This window comes from Lepidochelys kempii, chromosome 27 (assembly GCF_965140285.1).
Source record: "Lepidochelys kempii isolate rLepKem1 chromosome 27, rLepKem1.hap1, whole genome shotgun sequence".
Taxonomy (NCBI): Eukaryota; Metazoa; Chordata; order Testudines; family Cheloniidae; genus Lepidochelys; species Lepidochelys kempii.
Window position 1 is genome coordinate 3,092,497 of NC_136406.1, and position 27,330 is coordinate 3,119,826.

General features: G+C 40.2%; 1 protein-coding gene across 6 annotated transcripts in view; it reads right to left on the reverse strand.

Moving 5' to 3' along the window:
• Positions 1-1,536: 1,536 nt before the first annotated feature.
• The window catches only part of GPATCH8 (G-patch domain containing 8), a 78,412-nt gene continuing 52,618 nt past the window's right edge, over positions 1,537-27,330 (reverse strand). For 4 of the 6 annotated variants that reach the window (XM_073326078.2, XM_073326080.2, XM_073326079.2 and 1 more), the window contains 7 exons: positions 25,946-26,013; positions 25,386-25,472; positions 17,685-17,828; positions 14,271-14,307; positions 8,954-9,003; positions 7,307-7,437; positions 1,537-6,806 (listed from right to left, as the gene is read on the reverse strand). In XM_073326078.2, the coding sequence (XP_073182179.2) occupies positions 2,933-6,806; positions 7,307-7,437; positions 8,954-9,003; positions 14,271-14,307; positions 17,685-17,828; positions 25,386-25,472; positions 25,946-25,972 (4,350 nt within the window). In that variant the 5' untranslated portion in view covers positions 25,973-26,013 and the 3' untranslated portion in view covers positions 1,537-2,932. The remainder of the gene's footprint in view (positions 6,807-7,306; positions 7,438-8,953; positions 9,004-14,270; positions 14,308-17,684; positions 17,829-25,385; positions 25,473-25,945; positions 26,014-27,330) is intronic. The other 2 variants (XM_078850753.1, XM_073326077.2) reach the window with 2 other exon arrangements.

Consider the following 27,330-nt stretch of genomic DNA (forward strand, 5'->3'; position numbering starts at 1 on the left):
CTGCTTTCTGCTTCAGAGCTGGTTTCTCCATGACAGGGTTGCCACAGCCGGATGGAATCTTGCTGTACCTGTCCTGTTGATTGAGGAAATCAGATTTCAGAACACCTTGACAGTCCTCTGTCACCAGTACCTGAGGTGGTCAGAAAACTCAAGTGTATCTGGCTGAAACTTTATTTTGACTAAAGTTTCCAATTAACTAAAAATCTACAAAACTTAAAAAAAAAAAATGTCCTTGATGGAAGAGTCAATTCTGCTTGGCCTGAGAGGATCTTTCCTTTAGGAAAACAATGAATGTGCTATGCCACTACTAAGATTAACCACCAGTTGCAAGAGCTTGTCTTGTGTTTTTGGGAAGAACTACACCATTTTTCCACAAATCATTGGTTTATTAGAAAGTTTCTTTTCCCTCATTTTACAACATACAGACACACACACACACACGTGTGTGTGTGTGTGTGTGTGTGTGTGTGTGAGAGACAAAGTTAAATACAGTATGTTTATGCTGGTTAGGTTAATTTTTAGCACTATTCTGGAAGTCAACCCTCTCCCCCCACTGCAGTGCTGGTGCCAGAACACACACACTGAATCTCAAAGCTCATGAAGCTCCGCACTGAAACATTAATTCTGTCCATATCTAAAATATTTACAATAAGTTGAGTCCCTTTATTCTAACAGGTGATTTTTTTCAGTGCTATTTGTTCAAAATGCAAATTTCTCTATTTTAAATAGCGAGGAATCTCAGGGCTTCAAACCCTTTGAATTTTCACCCCAGATTTCTCAGTTGTACAGTGTTCAGGGGGTGTGGAGAGGAAAGGGAAGAACAGGAACGCTAGTTATGCTTGTAGCCATGCCCATTGCTTCATCTCAGAGCAGGCCTGCCTTGGCCTGGGTCTGACAGCACAGAGCATGGAATCTGGCCATGTTTCCAATCTAGACCACAAGGGAGTTACTGTAAACTGTGCAGGGCTCCGTTTGAAAAATGCACTAAACCAGAGACTGGACTTTAACTCCTCCACACCAAGCGGGAGAGGAGCTCCTGGTTTAGGGCTGATGCAATGGGAACAGCTATTCAGTGGAGGGACAGAGCTTCCAGAGTTAGTTAGTCTCTAAAGTTATGGGGCTGATATGTGAACAAATCCCTTCAGAAAAATGTCACCGGTGGAAGGAGTCTGAATTAATTAGTGATCAGCCAAAAAACCTCGCTCTCAAAATAAAAAGGCACATTTTAAAGCCAACAGTTCTTTTATCATTGGAATAGTGGACTTGTGCCTGACGAGTAGCTAGGGTGACATCTGCAAGTCAGTGGTTCAAACCCAGGAATAAACATGGGCATTTTGTTCTGTATGGGACTTAACCCAATTTCCTGACCCTCCTGAATCTGCCATCAGGGTCAGGTTCCTATGAAGCTGGCAGCTTAGCTCCAGACCACAAGCATGCAATATATGCCTATGTTGCTTCCATCTGTACAGCATTTTACAAATCCAGCAGTCGTGACCTTCCAACGTGATACAATTCATTAGCTGTTAGAGTCATCAGTGTCTTCAATGCACCGCATTTATTCCAAATCTCACATTTTTCTTCTGCAAAATGCTAAATGAAGATTTTTTTTTTTTACATTTTATAGTACATAAAAACTCCAAAAATACATGAGCTTGATAAAATATACATGCTTAGTCATTTTATATCTAGCTGAAACGATTAGTTTAACCTTTACAAGTGTTTTATTTCAACTACAGCAAACATATTTACACAAAAGCCACCAGAACAAGTACCACTAAAAGAACGGGCTGTAAAAAATATCATTGCAGTATACTACAAGTGTGTAACCTTTCTTATATGAGCTACAAAAAGCAGCATTTTTACGTTTACAGAGTTCAGTGCAAGTCTTTACATTTAAAAAAATCCTATAAATTAATAAACAAACATCAATATTACAGAGGAAAGAATACACTTTACATATTCTGGTTAATTTCTCCAGATTGTTATTGGGTTCCAGTCCTCCGTATTGCTTCAACTCAGGAAGGGATTTTCTTTTCATTCTCAAATGCCTCCTTTTTACAACACTTCGGGAGATCGGAGTATGAAAGATCTCTCTCAATAGTACAGTGGTCAAAGCCTAGACCAAAGTCACAAGCCAGCAATCTAAGAACACCTCTCTGTTTCACACAAAAGGCTTCACCACACAATCCTCACCTGGGAGCAGAATGTTAACGCATGATGGAGAAGTGCCCAAGCTTTGAACACAGTTAGCTCTTTTGTTCAGTAAAGCTTTAAAATTAAATCTTATTTCCACCTTCACTGCTTACGTCAGACAGTGGGGTATGTGACATCAGGTACCAAAAACTCTTCTGCAATGTCTGCTAACTGGTCACTGCCCCAGCAAAACCAAGAGTGGCTATGCCCTTCCAGCAAAGTCCCCTTGGCGGGACACAGCTGTCAGTTATTATATGTTTTATGCATGCAGCATCACTGATTACAACCAGGATTCAATCATGTAGACCATTTTAATTAGATGACCTCATTACAAGGATTTGAGAGAGAGAGAGAGCCATTAGCCAGAGTATGAAACACTGTGTAATGTACAAGAGAGCAGAAGGAAGATGAATAAAGACGTAAGAATACAGGGAAAAAAGCGCTTCACAAAGCATCTTGTCTGTCTGAATTTGAGATGATTCATCTGGGCCATGATGGTGCTACATGAATATGTTCTCTCAGATGGGGAAACGTGAGAAAATCCCTAATAGTAAACAAATGCACACAACACGCACAAAACAGAACCGCTGCACCATCTCTATGGCCTTCAAGCCAGACCCCACTTCCATGGCTGTTAGGAGTGAAAGGAAATTCTCAGGCCTCACCTGTCTGCTGGATCACCGTCACCCGACTTTTCGAAACGTGCACGTCTCCGCTCCGAGGCGGAGTTACCATCTCTTCAGGTGCCATGGCTGGGAGGGTGCTGCAAGTCCTGACCTGAGAAAATGGGGTGGAGCAAGGGATGCAGATGTAAAGCTGTAGCAGCTGCAGCAGCAGCAGGCCGAGGGGCAAGAAGCGTGGGATAAAGAGCAGCATGGTGAACGGGGTGAAAGGTAAAGGGACCTGGATGGAGAGCAGATGCAGGAATGATATGTATGGGATGGCTGGCTAGAAATGTAGCAGGGTGCCCTGGAAGAATAGAGTGGGTTAAATGGGACAATGAAATGGGTGTCAAGTGGGGCTGGGGTATATGATGAACCTGAGCAAGAGGCTGGGGGTGAGGGTGGGGGTGAATTCCGATGGCTGCAGCAGCCGCAGCGGCATGATGCTGCAGAATGGCATGCTGCACAGTGGTGATGGATGTTGCAGCTGCAGCTGCTGGCTGCTGAATGTGGATAGGTTGCAGAGCAGGTGCTGCTGGGGCCAGCGCTGCTGAAGCAGGAAAGGTTTTGACTTGCTTTGCTAAAAGCTGTTGCTGAATGTGCTGCTGAGCTGCTTGCTGAAGCTTACTGTACTTCTCCATTTCTTCAGGCGTGAAAGTGATTGGTTGGCTCTCAAGTGGTGCCAGGGAGGAATCTTCTGCTCCTTCTGGCTCTCCGTCAATGCTTGGCTCCCCACTCTGAGTCACGTAACCAGGAAAGTGTTCAACATCTGGAACTAAAGGCATCATGCTGGTTTCTACAGGGACAGGTGGGTTCCTACTCTCCACAGGTTCTAATACATCACCATCATTGGGATCAGAGAGATAGCTGTGCGGCATAACGAGCTCTCCAGAACTGTAGCATTCGGGAAGCGCCTGCGGTTCAAGAGGAATTGGTGGTGTTTCCACAGCAGGTTCAGCAGGTTTCTGTTCTTCCAGGGGTTTGTCCTGCAGCAACACCACCACCTCCTCCTCCAGCAGAGGCTGGCCTGCCAACTGACTCTCCCCGCTACCCTGGGGAACTTCCTCAGCCTCCGACAGCTCCTGTTCCTCACCCCTCTCTACTCCCAACTCTTCATACCTCTTGGCATTTGGTTTTCGGATCGTAGGGAGCTTCCCAATTAAAGGGAGAACTGGTTTGTTGCCTAATGAGGGAGGAAGCTTAGGGCCAAAGTACCCCTGTGGAGGATCTTTAAGTTTTATCCCAACCTTGTTTGCCCCTGTTAGGATTTCATCATTAGCACTGGGCTTCTTTTCAACCTTCCTGGACTGAATCTTTTCTAGTAGCAGTTTTGCTGTGACTGAATTCTTTTCTTCTAGACCACAGTCACTTTCAGGAGCTTTCCCCAAGCCAGAACTACAGCTATTTTGGGGGAGAGAGCTAGTTCCCTTTGTTTCATCTCCTCTGCTCTCTTTTTTCAAAGCCCCTTCACTTCGGCCTGCTCTGAAATAGTGCGGAGACTGCGAGCGATATATTTTGGATCTGATGAAGTCTCTTCGCCCAGATCTCCTGTCTTCAGGGCTCTCATGATCCCGAGAGCCCTTTCTTGAAAGAGATCTCTCTGAATGGCTTCTTGTGCTCCGGCTGCGATCTCTGCTGTAGCTCCGGCTTCGTTTCCAACTGCGGCCAGTTATGCTTCGACTTCTCCTCTTGCTTCGACTGCGGCTGCAACTGCTGCTCCGTGTTCTACCCCGACTTCTTGTTCTCGACCTTCCCCTAGTGTGGGTTCGGCTCCTGCTCCGACTTCTAGACCTGCTTCTACTTAGACTGTAGTCATCTTCTGAGGAGGAGTACTTGTGCCTTTTTGATCTGCGTTTTGAGCTGTTGTAGTCAGAATCCTCTGAGTCATGAGACCTCTTTGAATGACACCTTGATCTGTCACTGTAGTCACTATAGCTATCATCTGAATAACTTCTCCTGCGACTATACCTACTGTGGTCTGAAGAGCCATCAGAACTCGTTGAGTATGATCTTCGAGAGGACCTGCGAGAAGAATGTCTTCGCCCTGATCTGGAACGGCTTCTGGAGTGGTCGCTACCAGAGTCATAATCATCACTGTACTGTGACACTGATTTCTGTCGGAAGTCTTTTCGGTGAGAGCCTTCATCACTGTCATAGTCCCCACTACTCTGTCGGCTCCTATAGCTGGACCTGCCAAGAGAAGGAGCAGAACACCGCCTCTTTGAGGCAGAAGATGATTGCTGCAGGTCAGTCTTGTGTTTTTTGCTGCTGTGCTCTTGGGAAGAGTTACCACTGTCCTCTTTTTTGCCACTAGTACCCTCTTCGGCAGAGAGTGGTTTCCGCTGAGGGTCCTGAAAGCAGTGCTTTCTCTTCTGCAGATGGCCCCCCTCGTCGGGCATGTCAGGTTTCAGCACCCGTTCAGATTCAGAAGGAAGAAACAATTTGCTTTTTTTGTGTTTGTGTTTTTTCCGTTTCTTGGGTTTCTCCTCCCTCATGTCAGTTTTTCGGCTTTTCTCTTCAGCTTCTTCCTTGTGTTTACGTTTGTGCTTGCTGGACTTTTTGTGCTTCTTTTTCTTTTTATGTTTGTGGGATTTCCCAGCCTTATCTTTTTTATTGGTTAGAGTTTTACTACTGTCATCCGTTTCTTCCAGTTTGCTAATGCTTGCCAAGCTGGACTCCTGCTTGCTCTGGGTACCACAGACAGAGACCAGTTTATTTTCTGGTTTTGCAGCAGAACTGTTAGCTGTGCTTCCTCTTTCCTTACTTTTGCTTATGTCACTAAATTCTGTGGACTGTGTATTTTCCTTAGAAAGACCTAATGTGTCTTTCGGTTTTTCTACTCCTTTTGCTTTAGCATCTTTGTTGCGTGACAGCTTAAAATCAAAATACAAGGGATTACAACTGTATGAAACAGATGGCTCTGCCCTGGTGAATATCAGAAGTTCTGAAGGCCACTGCAAAGTAGTGCTTTCATCTTTACTCAAAACTGGGAAAAAGGGTCCCATTGGATGCTTCGGTCCCTCGGTGACTTCTTTACGACCAGGGACAGGCTGAATGGCTTCTTTAGTAGTGTCTTGTTCTGGGGGATTGCTTTCTGTAGACTGCTTGCTTTCTTGTACATTTGCATTTTCTGGAATTTCTTTTGCTTCTGTTTTGCTTCTCTGATCTGTAAGTTCAGTTGTACTTGGCTCCTTCTGCTGCACAGTGCACTCAGCTGTCTTTTCTGTGTGCTTGCCAGCTTTGGGTTTTGGAGAATTACTCTTTTTACTTTCATGCACTGTTTTTTTGCTTGCATTTTCTGCTTCCATTTGCTCTGTGGACTTCATGAAAAGCAGGAACTGAAAGTTAGGTTTTACTTTACAATGGGCTGGGGGAATATAATGGTAATATTCTGGCTCTAGCGGCACTGGTCCATCTTCTCTTCTCATCTTTTTTAACTTAGATAATGTAGTGGCAAGAGATCCATTGTCTTTTTCGTGCTGGTCATCATCTTCAACTCTGTTGTCAGGACTATTTGTGGGCTCGGCCTCACCAGTCTTCTGCAAAGTCCCTTGATCAGAGGAGGCTCTCTCCTCAGTTTTTGTTCCATCTGCAGGATTAGATTCCTCCACATGGTCCTTGAAAACAGACGCTATAGACTCAAGCTTTACTGGAGCCTTCTTGGCAAATGAGAACGACACTCCTATCTTCTGCAGTGGAGTTCCCAAATTATTCTTAAGGCCAAAACTGATTGCCTGTGTTGCCTGGATTGGCATTTGGCCTGACAGAACAGTGCTGCTGACTTGTCCAGTGTTCAGAATGACCCCCCTGTCCGTGGTTATTTCTGTGGCCTGGATAGAAGTTGTTTGCATGGAAGAACTGCTGTAAGCTGCTGAATCATTATCATCATCACCACCTTCTTCATCTACAGCCACAGTGGTCGTTTTGAACATGGGCCCACTTCCAGGAGCGCTATGGAATGTTTTAAAATAGAGGGGAAGGCTGATTAGAGAGATTCACATATGATTATAGGTGGTGTCATACCTCGATTTAAATCATCTTTCTCCTGCCAATGCTTAATTTCTAATGCCCCCAGGCCTGTTCTCAGCATAAGTAAATATATGGTAAATATATTAAAATAATGGCTTTACACCCTTTTCAGGGTCATTTTTACCCAATACTGCCCAATGTCTTGCATTCTTTAGCACTATGAAGAGCTGTGGGTTATGGCTGGTATGAAAGACAAATACAACTGTTTTGCATAGTGATTAATTTACTCATTTGAAGGTCAATGGAAAAAAGGCTGAGGCCCAAGCCTTGCTATTTGCAAATGCATCACTTCGCACTGGGCTCAGATGCACAGCAGCAAAAACCATGTGCAGGTTACAAGCAGTAGTTTTTGTAACCTTTTTATTTCAGGCAAAACCCATTTCAGTGCTGTCTAGCTGTGGACGTAAATCTCAACCACTCACCATTCAGCTTGCTTTCTCTGCTCAGCCAGTTCGTGTAGACGCCGGAGGGCTCTCTCTTGCTTCTTCTCATCTTTACGCGATCTTGAAGAGACATTGCGAGCAAATTCCCTTTGCTTGAGATCTTTCAGCCTCTGTGGCAAGAGACGGTAAGAGAGATCAGATGAAAATGGCAAGTGAATCAGTGCACTGAAGTTTTTCTCTGCTGTAACACTGGAAAGTGTGTTGTCATCCCACCCCACCACCAACCAGTAAAAATTTACTGAGCTAAGATGGAGTGACAGCATCTCAGTCCAACAAGCCAAACAGAACACATTGCCATCCTCCCAGTAGTTAAATGGAAAGACAACTGTTGATCACTTTTGGCTACTACTTCACATCTAATGTTTGCAGTTCCAATCAGCGTTTATACATTTTCCTTAGCATGTACAATAAAGCTGATTTCAAAGCAACAAGCAAATTCTGGAAGGAAAAAAAAATGACTTTACTCTGCTGTTCTTGCAGGGTGCAAATATACTTGACAGAAGTCTTGATAGTATGCGCCAAAGAACGAAAAGGGATTAGCTAGTGCAGAAAAATGATCCAGGTACATATCTCGAAAAGCAATGTACAAATTACAGTTGGGGGGTGGGCGGAAAGAGACACTAGAACTGAACTCATTATGAAAGTGATAGTTTAATCAACAAAATGGAATACACCTTCTACCAAGAGCAGTAACTCATTTTCCTGTATGTAGTGTTTGGACAGCGTGGAAAAACTTCCAATATTAGCAAGAATGCAGCATGGCTTTGCCAGTTTCTTAGTAAGTCCCCTGAAAGAGAATCAGAAGTGGCACTGGATGCTGGAGAGGCACGGACTGGAAGCTTGGGGTATAATGGGGAAACGGAGCTAGGTCCAAGTAGTTAACCTAGGAAGCAATTTTCAAAGCCCCTAGGAGAGCGTGATCCCCAAAGCCTATTAACTTTAATAGGCTGGGTGTCCAAATCCATTGGGCAGCTTTGAAAAATCTCAGTCTTAAAACTTAGGGAAAAAACGCTTTTTCCACTGATTAGCTTGCAAAAATACACAATTAGTTTAAGAGTGCTGTCCTGATCCACAGAGAAAAACAACAAGTAGCTCTGGCTAAGATTTTCAAAAGGGACTAGTGATTTTGGCTGCCTGTTTTTTGGTATCCAATTTGAGACACTTTAAAAGGGCCTGATTTTCAGAAAGTACTGAGCACTCTCCCTCTGAAAAACAGATCCCTGTAAAGTGTGTTACGTTGAGCTCCTAAAAATTGGGGAATTCAAAAATCAGTAGTCACTTTTGAAAAACCTTGGCCTATAATTTAACAATTGTTTACTTCAAAATATAACCTTTACTGAAGGCTGACTCTTGATTAGAACAGAACTGCACAGAGATATTCTTCACATGCTAGGATCTGAAAATCCATCAAACGGATCAAGTTTGAGGAACTGATTTTACCCAATGTAAAGTGAACATTGCTTTGTGAAAAAGATGAAGATTTGACAAGACGGGGGGATTCTCTTAGCTAATAATATTTACTAAATGTGATTGAGCTTTATCAAAAACAGAAGGGAGGACACGCGTACACACACAAAATAAGAAAAAAAGAAATACAGCTACAGACACTAGTAGAAGGAAACTCACTCTTGTGATCTGGACTCCAAAATTAGAAGGATTTGCTTTCAACACATCAGCTGAAAATGTCACATCACAAAGAAAAAAGAAAGTAAAAATATAACAAGAGTGGAAAAGAGAAAAAATAAAAGCAAGCATTACTACACAAGCTCTCAGTATATCTGCAAACTATTATATTGACTAAGGAGCTGATCCACCAAAGCTAAAAGGTTCAGTTTCAGGGGTAAGAGGAAGGGAATGCATGTACACACACACACATACACAGCAATGATCCCACCTGGAATAACTGCTACTTCGACCAGGATGAAAAGGGCTTAGGGTCTGGGGGAGGGCGGAAAAGGGTAACATGTTAAATAATGAATAGTAAATTTATTTCGAGAGGAAGAACAGGCTAAGCAATGGTATCAGCTTTTTCATGCTGATTAAAACTGCTTATCTAAATGCTCCAGGAAGTTAAAAGTCACCAACAGCTGGCAAAACAATTTAACTGGGGTTCGATGCCAAGTTTCTGGATTTTTCAACGATTTGGGGAAAAAATGACCCAGCTATTTACAATAAAAATGAATTACAACTTTTCACTTTGTATGAGTAAATGCAGGGTGCAAACGCAGAACTCCCAGAAACCCACTGCCATCCTTCAGATGTGGCTTTAAACACCCACCTTTGGAACTTAATGCAGGCTCACTAGAGTTGCAGGCTTAAATATGGTGGTGCTGCCCACAGTGTAATCTTGTTTTCATTACACACACAATTTAACCAGACAATTAATGCTTCCTTCAACGCTGCTCTTCCCCCCTCCACACACCACCACTTTTGATTTTGAAGTGAGAAATATAATGCAAAGCACTAGGAAGTGCAGTATCACTATACTATACAAATATGCTGCCGACTATGTAAAGGAAGGGAATGAGATAGCTGAGCTGAATATTTACCTGTGATTTGCGTAGGACAACAGTAATTACACGGTTTTCAAGAGCCAAACCAACAGTGTCCTAAAATCTGTGGTTTCAGAGTAGCAGCCGTGTTAGTCTGTATCCACAAAAATCTGTGCTATCCCCCACCTCCAGAAAAACAATTATCTGATTTTACATAAACTCTGCATAACATGCCCCAATCCATAGTGTATTCCAGACACTAACTATCAATATAAAAACTTCCGTGTACTGTCAACTATTCTCAATCAGTAAGAAAGTCTAAGTAAATAATAGTGCAATGGGAAATTCATTTACAGTATGTTCTTGATAATTATGACCTGTGAATACTGCACTACAGGACACGAGGCATAATTCCTTTAATACCAACAGACAATGGTCAGGTTAATCTTCAATTTAATTCAGCAACAGTGCACATTAACTTTATTAAGTGGATGTAAGGATGATCTAACTGCTAGCTTTAGCATTTTAAACTCTCCCACACAACACTGCACCATCATTCTTCAGAATTGTACCAAATGAGATGTAAAATGAGGAATATTATGTAGTTAGTCTCTCTGGCTCTATGAAAGATTCTTTTTCAAGCAAAAACAAAGTTTGGAAGTAGCCAAATGCCAAGAAATCTGGCTAATTTACTTGTAAGTGAAACATGTTAACAACCATGGAAAAACAAAAGATCAGTTTGCAAACCTATAAAAACAGATTATTATGGACACAAGATCCAAAAGTCCTTGTTCATAGGCAGTTTGGTAAGTGCAGAGCAACTTGTGGAGTGGTCTTATACAAAGTCCTGCCATGGAAAGAACAATTAGCCCCTCCTTTCCAAGCCCAGAATTGAACTAAGGAGCACATATGAACACACCAATGGATGACCAGTCAATGGAATTACAATACTAATAAAACCACCCACCGATCCAAACACAATTGGGATAGACACAACCAAAACCATCAAGGCCTAAATCTAGCAGAATCCGCAATTATGGGATGCCAATTTACATTTTTCAACACACAAGGCCTCAACTTGCACAGAAAGCTATTTAATAATCTGCCTTGTATTAAAGCAATCATTTTTTCATCTAAAATCCCTAAACAAATACTCATCAGCTAATTCTAAGGTCCCTTAACTCATCAACAAGAACATCACTCCTTTCTTAAATACTGATTAATAAGAGATTTTTCTGTTATGAGCTTTACTAAACCAAAATTATAATTTCATGCTGCAAGAGGATTTAGAAATCAGGAAATATTTTTTCCTGAAAAGAAAAAGGCATGGCTTGAGGAACTGGTTTTCCTAGGAAGCAGAAATGCTTTCCAAGTAGCAATACATTTAGTGACCTACTTCAGAACGAAAGTTACCAGAAAACCAAGAGTATTATTCACCACTTTATTAATCAAAATGCAGTAATGGTTATACTGAGAGACCACTTTCACAAAATCACACAAACTAGCCAATCAAGAAACACACAAGTCTCCAAGCCTTTAAATGAATTTTACCAGAATTTAGACACTTAAGCTGGATAAGGCACTCAGATTGCACTGAGGAGAACATCACAAAACACTCTGAAATGATTCATCCCATAGGATTGGTGGTGTTTTCATCCACAGCCACCAACCTCAGCTTGGACGGACAGTGCGAATATTTTCATGAGAGACTTAGATCTTGATCCTGTGCCCATGGAAGGCAAAATTCCCAATGATTTCAGGAGCTTGCAGAACAGGGTTTCTAGAGCTCTCTAGTTACCATTGTAATCTGGTGCACAGAAAGAAGTAAAGGAGTGTGTCTTATGATGCCATGAGCTGCTGGCATTTAAAGCAACTAACTTGCAACCCTCCTACAAAATATGCCCACAGACTTCTCGAGCTCAAACAGACTACATTCCTGGATGATTTTAAAATTTATGCTACATACAAGACTCTGGAGATATGCCCATCACAGACACATAAGGAAGACTCAGTCAAGACAAACAGCTGCTCAGTAGAGCATGTAAGAACGAACAGTGAAGCCAGAATTCTGACCCATTAAGTAACCAAAGCATTCCAGGCTGAAGTTCACTTTACACCATTTAATCTGGTACCTATTTTATTAGCGTACAAGACAGCTGAGTCTGCGGAGTATGTATTTTCAGCTCAGAACTCTTTGGACAGAAGGAGAAAGCTAATCTGAAACAAAATCATGCATAGATCTCAGTTGTGGGGAGAAAGGAGAAAAGTTTACTCATGGTCTTTAGTGTGTATCTGTCTTCAGATAGAACTCAAGTACAGAGGAGTTCACACAGTGAAGAGAATACCCTGAAGCTGCTCGGTGTTGTATGCTATAAAGTAGAGACTCTGGCAACACTAAAGCAGTAATAGTCTGCTCTAAAAATGAAACAAGTATCTTAGAACCAACTGAAATATGAGGATGTAGGAGTTTTTATGAAGAAAGGCACATTTTGGAAGGCTATTTTGTTGATGCTCTTCCCCTTGTGTCTGCCTTATTCCATATATAACATGGGAAGTTATTTAACAGAACTGGATCCCCACTGCTCTGGGCATACTACAGAACTATATCTTAGTCTACACCACATCTGGAATTTGTTGCTTTGTGAATGCTAAGAATATCAGCGAAGGGCAATAGCTTTCAGTGAGTCAAAGATGAAATGAGAATCCACTTCCGTCACACCATGTCCGTGTCCAACACACAAGTTGGTGCAAAAACACTTGTCTTGCTACATGAGTGTAAAAAACAAGTGCAAAGTTCTATTCATTTTTATGAAATGAAATCCAGAATCTCTGGAAGTATGCACAATGAATGACAGACCATATAGTTCTCTCCCAGCAGCTTATATAATACAGGACAAACTCATGTAAAAGGTTCAGAAAACCAGTATCTGCTGTTATATATTAAATAAAATTAGAGTACTTTTTAATAACAGTTGGCAGAGAGATGAGGACAGTAGCCGGGAAGGGATGGATTCTCTAGTCGGATCATACTGTTGCATGAGTTGCATTCTATTTCAAGTAAATCTGCAGCCCTCACACATGTGAACATTCTGGGGCGCTCCCATTTGAAGACAAGACTTGCCACGGAAAACTCAACTATCCTGTGCTACACATGGAGCACTTTCCTTTCTGCTGGGCGGTGCAATGGTGCTTCTCCCTCTCTTGGCACAGTAGCAATGGATATAGATAGGAAAGTTCAGAAAACATTTGATCAATGCTATGTTACAGAACTTAAAACTTCCTGGAGTCAAATGAGAGGATGATTTAAAGGAAAAAAAAAAAAAAAAAAGCCAGAAGCTGTAAGATTTAAGAGGAGGACGGTTACAGCCTCAGGAGTTTTGCAAAGCTGTAGTGTATGATAATACACAATTCAGAAGATGGAGGATCCCTGTCTGATCTGATGGTCATCAATACTGTATGACTTATTAAAATAGGGATAGGGCCCTAAGAAAGGAGAATGGCCATTTTTGCTTCTTAATGTAAATATAGAATATTTGAGTGCCGAGGCTGGAAAGCTACATGTATCATTCCAAGCCACATAGAGCTGGTTTAATTCAAAGGTGACTGATGTAGCACCATAGAGAAAGGGAGAAATCTGCCACCCCCGTAAAACACAAGGGCTTTGGTGGGCTCTCTACATGCCTAATGGCATGCATTTGAGTTGAGGGATTAACTGTGAGGAGGGGTTCTTTTCTATATCACTAAATCAGCTGCTAGCTACCAAAGTTTTCCCTTTATCTACACTTTCTTTTTGAATTTGAACCTTTAATAAAAGGCTGTCATCGGCATTTTTGCAGCTTCAGAGGTGGGACAGTTCACACAACAGTTAACGTTTGGTTGTCAAACCCAACAGCTCTCCCCTCATTTAGAAATCTCCATTAAAAATTACAGTAGCTTTCCATGGCACAAAGCAAAATTAACCCTTTTTAACTGCTCTTTCAATGTTCTCAAAAAGGCTTAATTTATTGGAGTCATTTTTCCCCTTCTGCATGAATATCAGTTGCCATAAGTAGTCCTCAAGTTTTTCCTTAGAGGAATTTACTACTCTGAGGATGGGGTTATACTCTTTAAAACATCCATTACATCTTCTTATTTTCAAACGTTAACCTTATTTTTAAGGACAAAAAATTGTTATTTCCCAGATATTCTGGTTAAAAACTTCGAGAATTAAACCAGCCAATGAGTCTTGGCAGTCACAAGAATATGTATTTCACAATTTAATGCACAATTCAAAATCTGAAAAATTCCAGAAAGAGAATTCCTGGTGTTTTGAATTTGGTAGCGCGGCTGGAGAACTCAAATATATCCCTCCATTAACAACCCAACATAACCAGGACTTTCCCTTTATACTTTTAATGTTGACAACTTGGTGGCAGGTCCAAAATTTACTGGGTAGGGATCCATACACTTACCTATTGTCCCTGATTCGCAATAATCTTGAGTTCCTTCCTGGAATACAAGACAGTGTCTTTATATCTTGGGGATAGAAGGAGATGTAGGGATGGAAGATCTATTTAATAGGGATAAAGTAATGTCCACTGAGCAGTTTTAGAAATAAGCAAACTGCCATTTTAAAGTATTTAAAAGCAAAGACTATTCTCAAAGGAAATTTACTCTTGACAAGTAATATGCTATGGAAAATGTAAACTGAAGTTATTGTCTTAAGAATTTCTCCCTCTCACACATCTGTATCAGATCACTATTGCCAAGCACACCAAACTCCAGTGACTACAGAGGTTTGGTATATTTATCACTAAGGATGTTGTGGGGTCTTGTATTCCCCAGCAATAAAGCCAAATGGGAAATACAAGTTCCCAGCCTACGTCATACTCAAGTTTTAGTTGAGAAGAAAAATGATCCAAAGCAAGTATGAATGCAAGTGCTTTATTTAATCTCAGTCCCCGATACATTCTGGCAATAGGCAGAAGGTGATTCACCTTAACTGTATCTTCTCTTTTCCTGTTGGAATCTCTCTACTGTATAGAATTAGATAATAAAAAGTCAACTCACTTCTAAAATGTCCTCTCTAATCCACCTTCATTATTTCTTTGGAAGGTAACCATTACTGCTGCCTTTTCCATGAAGAGGCTGCACAACTAAGGAAAAATATTCTAGAAAATGGGAGAGCTTTTTAAAAATTTTCAACTTCAACTAAAGGTTATGCAGAACAACTTGCACTTGGTTTACTTTAGCACACTAGTCCTCCTTTTGGGCTAATTAACTAACCTTAATAACTACTTGCATAAGTCAATGCTCAAGAAGAATATTTGCTTTTGTCTTCTTCACATCACTGCTTCCTTCACTGATCAAAGATGATTCTAGGAAATCTGAACAGTCAATATACCTTTTATTGTCTGGCATCGAAACTACAGACTAGTATTTTAAAAGCTATCCTCATAAAAAGGATATATCTGTCCCTCAGAAGTGACCCTACCTTCAATTGTAATTAGTAAAGGCAATGGGACATACTAAGATACAGTTCTCTACTGCAAGATTCTATTTCACTTATTCCCAGGCAGTTTCAGATTTGCTGCTAAACTCAGATCTTCTTAGCAAGACCACCTGCACCGTAATACTGCACAGGCCAAACTCCTAAATGCAGCTTGATTTCTTCTGCCTTTAACTTTCTATAGACGACTTCCTGAACTGTTTATTGGATGATTTCCCATAAAAAAAAGAATCTGGCGGCTCACGAGCTCCAGGACTCATTCAATACTGGTGTAACAGCTGCAATTACCCAGTGGTGGTATCCATTCAGATGGCCACCACCAACAGTTTTTCACCAAAAGCAGAAATCTATTTGTACGGATGAGAAGACTGTGCCAGCATAAAGTTTTCCCCAAGCAGCTTTTAATTCCGCCACCCTGTTCTCGGGAACTAGTGGTGGACAGTTCTTCCACCAGCATGAGGTTGGCCCGTGCTCTGCAGGTCAGTTTTTCCTTTATAAGCCTCTCTAAGCAGTGGCTGAAACATACACTATCAATTCAGTCACTCTCCTGTAGATCACAGGATCATAGAATATCTGGGTTGGAAGGGACCTCAGGAGGTCATCTAGTCTAACCCCCTGCTCAGAGCAGGACCAGTCCCCAATTTTTGGCCCAGATCCCTAAACGGCCCCCTCAAGGATTGAACTCACAACCCTGGGTTTAGTAGGCCAATGCTCAAACCACTGAGCATTGTTGTTAATTGCACAGATACACTTATCAAGAGCTGCCATTAATATATCATCACACTGAAAGATATGGTATTAAACAGGCCCTCCCTGTTGCCATGCACTCAAATTTCAGCCAAACCGATGAAAAGTCCAAACCATATTAAATCAGAAGGTTGAAACAACTCCATCATTAGCAGTCTAATGTGTCCATCAACTTAGTCTAAATAGCCATTGTATAACGGTTTTCCATAATTCCATAGAAACTCACTAATTTGTACTTTGCTAGTCTGTAAACCTCATAATTCATTGCACTATTGTTTTTGGAGAATTGAGGAGTGCTATAGTGAGGTCTCATATTATTAAGACTATTACTTTTAAAAAATACTGAATTTATTTAGTATCAAATTCTACACTTAAATGAACAAAGTATATTTTGTGATGCATTCTCCTTGGTTTTAAAATTGGATTTGTTGCTCACTTCCTGTTTTACAGAAGTCAGTAATGCACAATACTTCCCCCAGTCATCAGCACAAATTAATGAGGTTCTATTAGATGTAATATTACGGAAGACCAAAATCCCTTCTCTCTGAGAACTGATATCTATAGACAGAGCTGTTGTAGCCGTGTTGGTCCCAGTATATTGGAGAGAGAAGGTGGGTGAAATAATAGCTTTATTGGACCAACTTCTGTTGGTGAGACAGGCTTTCGAGCTACACAGAGCTCTTCTTCAGCGTCTCTTTCACCAACAGAAGTTGGTCCAATTCAAGATATTACCTCACCCACCCGGTCTAGCTATAGAGACACATTTAAAACAGAAAGTTATGTAATGCCTAAAACTCAATCGGTCTAAAGCAGGGGTTCTCAAACTGGAGGTCATGACCCCTCAGTGGGTCACAAGGTGATTACATGGGGGTTGCAAGCTATCAGCTCCCAGACGCCATTAAATTAAATTACCCCTCCCATTTTTAATGTGGGGGGGGGTCCACACTCAGAGGCTTGCTGTGTGAAAGGGGTCACCAATACAAAAAGTTTGAAAACAACTGGTCTAAAGTGTCTGAACAGACTAAGTCGGAGGCCTGAACTTTTAGTAATGAACATAAAGCAAGATGTCTATAGATATCACAACAGAGGCCACCTTTTGAAATTCAGTCTGTTTCAACAGAGAATTTTTTAGAACTTGCCAACTCAATGGAGTTACAGGACTCGGATATTACTCCTAATGACTTTTTTCTTGCTGCAACGGCCATTCTTTTAATAAAATCTATTATGTTGGCCAGATTCACAGTTCTCTATTCCATTTGCAGTCTAGTATGTGAAGCCAGATATCCCAGTTATTAGAATTCACCATAGGGCCTATTACTTGGGCCTCAGATGCCGCAGTGCTCATTTCAAAGCATTGATGAATTAAGTGGGAACCATCCATACACACCTAATCTCCTTTTCAGTCTGACTGCAGCCTGCTCCTGAACATGGTTAGTTCAAAGCTTAACCCCTTGATGCCAGCAGATACATTACTTTCAATGAGTATTCCATTGCTGACAATAGAACACATCTCAACCAAGAGCAGCAAGAGGCTTCTCCTGGGGATATAGGGACATTCAAGATATTAACACGCAAGGGCTCTGTAATGAGAATATCATGGTGCTTATCTGCAGTGACAGCAGCTGTTTACCTGTTTATGAGCATGGTCATAAGAGTTTATGTGGTTGTCAAACTCTTGATGTTTTTGATACTGCTTGTCACAGAGTTCACAGTAAAAGTTTGCTCGGAGGTCTTCCAGGGCCTTGGCAATTGCCTTTTCTTTGTCGACATAATCCTGCAATATTAATGAAAGTCAGTACCGTTAAGTTCCTGTAAAATAATCAGTGAAACTGAACAATTCCATTAAGGAAAAAAGCCTTCGTATGGAAACCTTAACATGACACTGGTTAAAATATAAACATTGTTTTAGAGCAACTTAATGATACACCTATGTTCTCCTACAAACTAAAATATATGTGAGTGTTGTGAGAAATTTAATTATAATTTTTTTTTTTAAAACTGGCCTTTACATGTTCTACATCAGAAAACAGTATTCTTATAACTAATGCATTTGTTAAGTGGTCACAACCGTACAGAACAGCACCTTCACTGAGAATTTACAATCTAGAATGTGTGGTTCTGTAGCTGGAGACTGACAAAATGTTTAGTACAACTATTTAATAAACCCACCTTATGGCTACAAATGAAGTGCATCAGATGAGCTGAGCTCACATGAGAAAAAAGCAATTCAAATTTTCAAGCCAATTAATAAAACAATTTTAAAACTGGCAGCTGCTACTTCACATAAAGCTAAGACCAAAATGCCGACTGAACTTCCTTAACCCACCCAAAGATCAATCTCGCTGCTGTGGAACACAAAACTCCATCTACAAGTATTGACATTCTCTGCGTTTTGAGGGATACCTGGAGCTTTTCTATCTAATCTTAAGTGGTATGTAATTCAACAAGGATGAGTACAAGCACAAACTAAGAACAGCAATGCAGTAACACCTGCAGATCAAGTTCATCCCTGGTGTATTTCTACCAAATTCTATTAAACTATACCAGGAATGAGGATGCCCACTAGATTTAGTTAAAACAAGTGAAGTTGTGCCCCAGTAGGGTGACGGCTGCATGAGAAGGTGCACAGGTAGCTGCAGTTTACCAGAAATAATGGGGAAACTGAATTTTTAAAGTGAAGATGTATGCACAGCAATCGTGCCAGCTAGATCAGTCTACCATCAAATGCACATGAATTTAACATCCCAATGGTGGTGGAGATATTTTGTGGTTGATATAATTTTAAGTGAACTGTTACCACTCCTTAGAAAGGACGGTTATTTTTTGTACTGTGATAATGCCAAAAGGCTCTGGGTCCCATTGTTCCATTCTCTCCTCTCACAGTACAAATCCTAATCCAGCCAATTAATCTCACAGCACAAAGACCACGGTTTAACTCCACGGTGCTCCAACCAGGTCTGCTGGGTTCAGCCTATAAAGCAGCTTTCCTACTATACATCAGTGATCTGGACACCAGTTATTCGATGATTAGCCAAATTGGCTGTTGTAATTATTCTGAAATGTAGTTCTGAGCTGGACCTGCTATTGGAAATGAAAGGCCAGTCTGTTACTACCTAAAACCCTGGGCCTACCCATCCTACTTCACAAACCAAATTATTACAATTGGTACGTTAATAGCAATACCAAACCCAAGGATGATTTTAAGGAGTTTTGCCCTTCAGGAGCTGAGAAGAAAGTGTTTATTTTAGGGCTGTCGATTAAATCGCAGTTAACTCAGGTGATTAACTAAAAATAATTAATCGCGATTAAAAAAATTAGTTGTGGTTTTAATCGCACTGTTAAAACCAGACCACCAACTGAAAGGAATTACATATTTTGGATGGTTTTCTACATTTTCATACACATTGTATTCTGTGTTGTAACTGAAATCAAAGCGTTTATTATTTTTGATTACAAATATTCACACTGTAAAAATGATAAAAAAGAAACAGTATTTTTCAATTCACCTCATACAAGTACTGGAGTGCAATTTCTGTCATGAAAGTGCAACTTACAAAGCTAGATTTTTTTTTGTTACATAACTGCACTCAAAAACAAAACAATGTACAACCTTAGAGCCTCCAAGTCCACTCAATTGTCCTTCTTGCTCAGCCAATCGCTAAGACAAACAAGTTTGTTTACATTAACAGGAGATAATGCTGCCCTCTTCTTATTTACAATGTCACCAGAAAGTGAGAACAGGCATTTGCATGGCACTTTTGTAGCCCGCATTGCAAGGTATTTACATGCCAGATATGCTAAACCAGGGAATCTTTGAGAAGTGGTGTGCCAAGTTTTGATTTATTTACTGTAATTTTAGGTTTTGCGTGCCAGGGGCTGGCGGCTGGAACCCCAGACTGGCAGTGGGCTGAGTGGGGCCGGCGGCTGGGACCCCGGCTGGCAGCAGAGTGCCACTAAAAATCAGCTCGCATGCCGCAGGTTGCTGACCCCTGTGCTAAACATTCATATTCCCCTTCATGCTTTGGCCACCATTCCATCACTATGCTGATGACACTCATTAAAAAAATAATGCATTAATTAAATTTGTGACTGAACTCCTTGGCGGAGAATTGTACGTCCCCTGCTCGGTTATATCCACATTATGCCATATACTTCATGTTATAGCAGTCTCAGATGATGACGCAGCACGATGTTCATTTTAAGAACACTTTCACCGCAGATTTCACAAAACGCAAAGAAGGTACCAATGTGAGATTTCTAAAGATAGCTATAGCTCTCGACCCAAGGTTTAAGAATCTGAAGTGCCTTCCAAAATCTGAGAGGGACGAGTTGTGGAGCATGCTTTCAGAAGTCTTAAAGGAGCAACACTCTGATGTAGAAACTACAGAACCTGAAGCACCAAAAAAGAAAATCAACCTTCTACTGGTGGCATCTGACTCAAATCATGAAAATGAACATGCATCGGTTCGCACTGCTTTGGATGGCTATCGAGCAGAACTCGTCATCAGCATGGACGCATATCCCCTGGAACGGTGGTTGAAACATGAAGGGACATATGAATCTTTTGCAAATCTGGCCTGTAAATATCTTGCAACGCCAGCTACAACAGTGCCATGCGAACACCTGTTCTCACTTTCAGGTGACATGCTGCCCACTTCTTGTTTACCATATCTCCTGAAAACGTAAACAAACTTGTTTGTCTGAGCAACTGGCTGAACAAGAAATAGGATTGAGTGGACTCGCAGGCTCTAAAATATTAGATTGTTTTATTTTTGAATGCAGTTTTTTTGTACATAATTCTACATTTTAAGTTCAACTTTCATGATAAAGAGATTGCAATACAGTACTTTTATTAGGTGAACTGAAAAATACTATTTCTTTTGTTTTTTTCACACTGCAAATACTTGTAATCAAAAATATAAAGTGAGCACTGTACACTTTGTATTCTGTGTTGTAACTGAAATCAATATATTTGAAAAAAGTAGAAAACATTCAAAACTATTTAAATAAATGGTATTTTATTATAGTTTAGCAGTGCGATTAATCGCGATTAATTTTTTTAATTGCTTGACAGCCCTAGTTTATTTCAAACAAGGCTGATTGGAAACTTTTGTACAAACATATATTGAAGAATAAATTTCCCTTGTGTTACAGGATAAAGCATGCAATGGCAACATTATTATATCTGATATATTCCCGGTGACTACTAAACTCTGGGGTAAAACAAACCATAAGCACTCTGAAGAGTGAAAGTGCATTGTAGCACCTTGGAAATGGCACCTGCAAAAAGTTGACCAGCATAAAAAGAAATTCAGGTTGATTTTCTGTTATACAGAAGGAACCCGTAATACCACAGAGATTAGGGTTTGCTAGCAGTTCCAAAACTGAAATCCTACTTTTAACTGTTTAAAAATAATTTATCTTAAATACATTAAATTTACATTAATGTAAATTAGTATAACAATCTGTTGGGGAGCAGTATGCTAGACTGTCAATTAGTTTTACTTTAATCATGTTCTGAAAGATAACTAATGTATATGTTCACTTTCATTAATTACTATACAGTGAAGGTCTTATGTCTTAAACTAACACGGGCACAAGAGAGACTGGTACTCAAACTGACATTGGATTTCACAAAGGACTCCTGGTAACAATCCACTTTTCAGCAAGATAGCAACTACCATCTAAGGGATCAGAAGAATCAGTTTTAATTAGAAACACTGGGCCAAATTCACCACTGGAATAAGCAGGCACAGCTCCACTGAAATTACAGCCAATGCACCTGCAATGCATGTGGCCTTCTAGGGCTTACATAGTGCAAAACATCATGTAAAATTTATGCTGGGTTCCGTCCATGGTGAGCAGTGGTCACCAACCTTTCCCAGTTGTTCCATTATTTTATCCTCTCACAAAATCTGTGAGAAATATTAAGATTATTATATACAAGAGTACTATACGAATAAGTGTATCCAGTCAAGAAAATGACCCATGATTGAGGGATGCAACCCAGTAAAATTCAAATGAAGGCTTGTCCTCATTTGATATTTATTTATGAACTTGAACCAGGAACGCTGCATCACAAAACAGTAGCTTCACTTACTGAGCTGACACAGATTCTCCATTAGCTGTAAGAACCAGAAAGCAAGATATTCTTTATATCAAGTACAGATCGGTGGATAGATTCTTGCATTCCTTCAACCCTGAGCTACAAAACAGCATCCACAATGTGCTTATGCGTGCACACATTCTGTTTTACTTATCCAGCTTATACATAAAAGATTTGGGTGCCCATTTTGAGATGCATAGGGCCAGATTTTTCAGAGTAGTTAGCATTTTTAAACCACTTTATATGCTCAAAGCTCAGCTTTCAGCTTGAAAGGATTATTTGTTAAAATTGTAACTTCAAGGCTGAGAAGGGGTTTCTAAAGAAAGCCTACATTCTGAACTACAGTAAGTCTAATGCAGTGCTATAATTATGCATTTATTTATTCGAGACGAGAACCCTTGGAGTTCATCTGCACCAGCTGCTTGCTGCTCCTCTGAAGTTACAGTTTAAATTTGTAACCTCAATTCTTTCTACCACAAACCAGTTGTGATGTCACTAAAAACAAGCTTATGACTCTTTACAGAGAATAAATACCTGGTGCAGATGAGCTCTGAATCCTCATGCTACTATCCTTAAAGAACAGAAAATACAGGAAATAGAAAAACCACCAGCGTACATGCAAAAATGCTTCTAAATACACTGGCTAGGAATTTCTCCAAGAGGAATTAGTTGCTTTTTAATGTCTTGACTCCTCATGTGTGAATTATGTTTTTTAAACTGTTAAAGGTGAGCGTTATACAGGTTGACATATTTCTAAAATGCAAGATTAAGTTCAAATATTTCTTAGAGCACATGGAAAAAAATCCTCACTAAGACCTTATTGTTACAAGGTATTACAATTTTTTTAAAGGGATTTTGAACATTTAGGTAAAAATCTATTTTAAGTCACAGCTTCAATATGAAGAATGTGTTTACTATCTAAGGACATGGATATGAAAAAAGTAAGGGCTTGAGTCTAGAAATGTTCAGTATGAAGATGCTAGAAAAGGAAAGCAAAACAACATGAGGTTTGGAGAACAATGGCATTTAAAGTTCTGCTTCTGAAACCATGTGCAGATTTCCTCCCCTGAACCTTTAAAAAGATTAAAGAACATCCCGTGGCCGAACAATGTAACTCTTCTAATAGTCCTGCTTAGAATCTACACCAGGGAAGGAAATTAAACAGTTTCTTGCTTCACTTTTGGTTGGAGAACTATCTGAAATTCCTTTGAGACCCCGTGAATGGCTAATAATAATGTGGCCACAGTTGGCAATTACATAATGGCTTGCTCTAAAGCAGTGAAATAATTGTGCTTGGGGAGACTTCCATAGATTAATACAGAAATGCAATAGCCTAGTGATAAAGCATGCTAATAAAACAAATCTGTGTTGGGAGAAACTTGTCAGTGCTCTCAATAACAGTTTCTTAAAGAACGTGCTCTGAATGCTGGCAAAAAGATAGATTTAAAAAAGAGTTACAAAGGCAATACACTTTCAGTTGTAAAAATAATACACACATTCAATTGCATTTGAAAAGGTAATCGGAAAAACTCTAAGAACTCTGCTATAAAAACAGCAATGCAGAATAAGATAAGACATTACACAATTCACAAAAGAGAAGAAGGGCTTCCTGCCCACCAATATGTAATGCAGATATAAATTATAGCCTTCAGCTGTTGTTGCCTACAGATCCTTGGCAGCACAGCTTGGGGTATATTGTAGGGAAACCACGACCAAGGAAAACAAATTCCAGCTTTTAGTCACACATTGCTTTCTAACAGCTAATGTCAGAACTAAAGCCTCACTTCTTCTGCATTGTGTGAATGGTTTGTCGGACAGTATGCCACACCAAAATGAAAGACACATTTTGACTATATTAAAGTAGAAATGTGCCAAAGGGACATATGGAAATGTACTGTTTACTATAATCTGCAAATGACCATTTAAAAACATACTATCCTTTTAAATATGACAAAAGACCTGTTTAACTGCACTTCAGTTCAAAACTAAGGGGTAATTTTCAGAAATAATTAACATGATCATTATAAAAATAAACGGCAAATATCACAGAAGTTCATGTAACAGGCAAGTTACGGTCTTAATTAATAAAGAAAAAACAAAGTAAGAGGGAGCATACAGGTATTACTGTTGAATAAACTGCTTTCAGTGCCACCTATCTCACCAATGAAGTGGCAAGTATTTTATAATTGACATGGCTTTGTTTTACTTTAATGCAGTTGGAACTCTGTCCACCACTCCCAAAAGCATGAAACTTTAGGTAAAATGGATGCCTTAAATCTAGTATCTTGCTACTTTTCTTCATCCTTATCACCGCAGACGCCCCCGGACAGCTGAATGAGCAAGTTTTCCCAAGATTTAATGTGTTTCACAGGAAACGCACTGTTCCATATCCCTTCTTCTGCTTACCAGCCAATACCCTGGAGACAATACACTCTCCATTGGTCTCAAAACAGGAAAGTCAGTTGTTGGTCCTGAACCCAGATACACTGCAATGGAGCATGTTCAGTGCCAGTAGGGTAGCCTAATTTTATTATTAAAAAACACAGCAGCGCATTGGCTTGCTAAACACAGGCTTTTGCAGACTATATAACAGGAAAAATTCTTGCTTCAGAACTGACACGACAATGCTGTATATATTGGCAGCATATAAAAATTCTGCTAAGTAGATGCAGTCAATCAATTTTTTCTACACCAGAGCAGGGTTGCTGCCTTCTAATAAAACCAGCATTTATTCAATATTACAGTGATATTCCATTTATTGAGGGAATCAGAGGCAATACAAAGAGGTCTACTCACTCCATTTTCCAGTTGAGTGATAATATGAACTCCACCTGTTGATTTTGCACAAATGAGCCCTCTGTGGGCAGGTTCAGCAGAAAGCTAAGGGCTATTAAATAGGCCACAGAGACCGACACTTCCTTTTTACCATCCAGGTCAGGGATGAGGCACAGTGGAAGGGGGCAGTGTTGTAGAAACTTGCATAGCTGTTGCCCATGCAGTAGCTGTTCTGTGACTAAACAGGGGACCTTCAACTGGCAATGCTGCATTCAGCAGTCATATTAAAGAAAAGAGAGAAGCAAAGCACATGATTTTATACAACCAAGGAGTAACTAACTAGTGCCATCAGTACTGGAGTTGAATGACCAGACTGCTCTGTCCTAGCAGAACTAAGTCTCTCCCATTCAGCCCATAGAAACTCAGGCATCAATGTGTTCATTTAAGTACCTTATACTTCTGCCTCAGCTCTTCGGTGTCTTCTTTCTCCACCTCCAGTACACGCCTCCGTTCAGTGGCATCTTCGGCATAATCAAGCTTAGCAACAAGAACATATGCAATTACTCCCGTAAATTCTTGGTGGTACCCAAACAGCCAAGAAAATGTCATTTATTCAAGTGTTTAAAAACGGAATCTTTGTGAGTATTGTGCTTAACTTTCCTTGCTTTGCCATCCCATTGCCTACAAAATAGTTCATTAACCCTTCCATGCTGCTGGTTTCCAGCAGGCACATCCATTGCCAATAATGGGCTCAGCTTTATGGAAACCCAACTCACACAGCCAAGGAATTAAAGAAAAGAGTCCAGGCCTCAAAAGTCAGTAAACCATGGGTAACTGAAGTATGTGTTTTGAGGAGAAAAGCTTTTCCTATAGTTCAGATTTAAGGCAAAGTTTTTCTCCAGCTTTGCTGCTCAAAGTTCTTACTTTTACATCATTATCCGATTGCACTTTTGGACCCAATGTAAATTAAGCAATGCATTTTAGAATAAGATGTATCAGGATCAACTTACCTCCATTTCCATCCGGCCCATGCCCATGACATCATACTTGACGACGATAGGGATGGGATCTGTTCTACCTGTAACAGAAACACACAAACAAGGTGAGAGGCCAAGTCTGCTCCAACAGCTCACTTTACACATTAGGTTTGGGTGGTTAGAGATCTTGCCTTTGAGTGCAGAGACCAGAAAGCTACAGTGAACCAAACACAAGCCATTCTCACAGCTTACATCCAAACCTGCTTCTCTCAGCTCCAAACCTGTTAAGGTTAACTGTACTCATTAGACCTTTGGTGCTTACAATCTCAGAACATTAACCACAAGTACATTTTGCATAACTGGTTAATGTTCAACATTGCCAAGTCCTGGCACCAGGAGATTAAAAGGATCTTTTCTCATTACCCTCACACTATTCGATCATAACCCTGATCTTCTGACCCCTCAGTGGAAAAACAAGTACCAAACATGTTTTATTGTACAACTCATTAGTTTCCCAAGTTTTGCATCTTATTAATTAAAAAAAAATGAACTGATGCCATGGGTAGGCCAGAATTCTCTCATGAAAAAATGAGCACTAGTTCCAGAACAGGTATTTAATCACAACTTGCTTCCTAACGTTCCCACCAAGAACCGCTCTATTACTTACTGTGTAACCTGTAAGCTGTGAAAAGGACTAGTTGCGAAGAAAATTGACTTTGAACTAATCAAACTATGCTGGAGATTTTTACATATCTTTAATCCACTCATAACCAGCCAAACAAAGCAAAATGGGGCAGACAAGCACTTTACTACCACAGCTTTTTTACATCACAACTTGCACTGTTTGTTGTGATGTAAGCCCACTGAGAAGTACTTACCTTATCCGGTGCATACCTTGAGTAAAAAAACAGAATGTTTACTTCCCTTATTATTATTCTTGGGTTGGTGTAAACAATTGTTTTGTTATACACACATATACACATATATTATACCTTTGGGCTAAAAGATCTAGTTTTAATCATGCCAAAATTAAGACACTATTTCAATCCACATGCACAAAAAAGGTTTAGTTCTTAAACCACGTCAGAAAAGCCTCTGATTTACATCAAGTTTCTCTGTTCTCCAAGGGAAACTCTTTCTAGCTCCTTCAAAAACTATTAATCCATGGACCTCCAACTCCACAGGGACATCAAGGAGATCCTAAGGATTGTTAAAGACAGGTGTATTTTTAATAATTAAACTAGGAAATAAGTACGATTAATTTCCACTTCAGACATGTATTTAGTTTTATATTTATAACAACTGCATTTTTATATTTTTGTACATATGCCCAGAGATCGTTTAGTTGGGCACGTAACAAGTCCAAAGATAAATATATTTATTAAGCCAGCTCAGCCAACCCAAAACAGCTTTTAGCT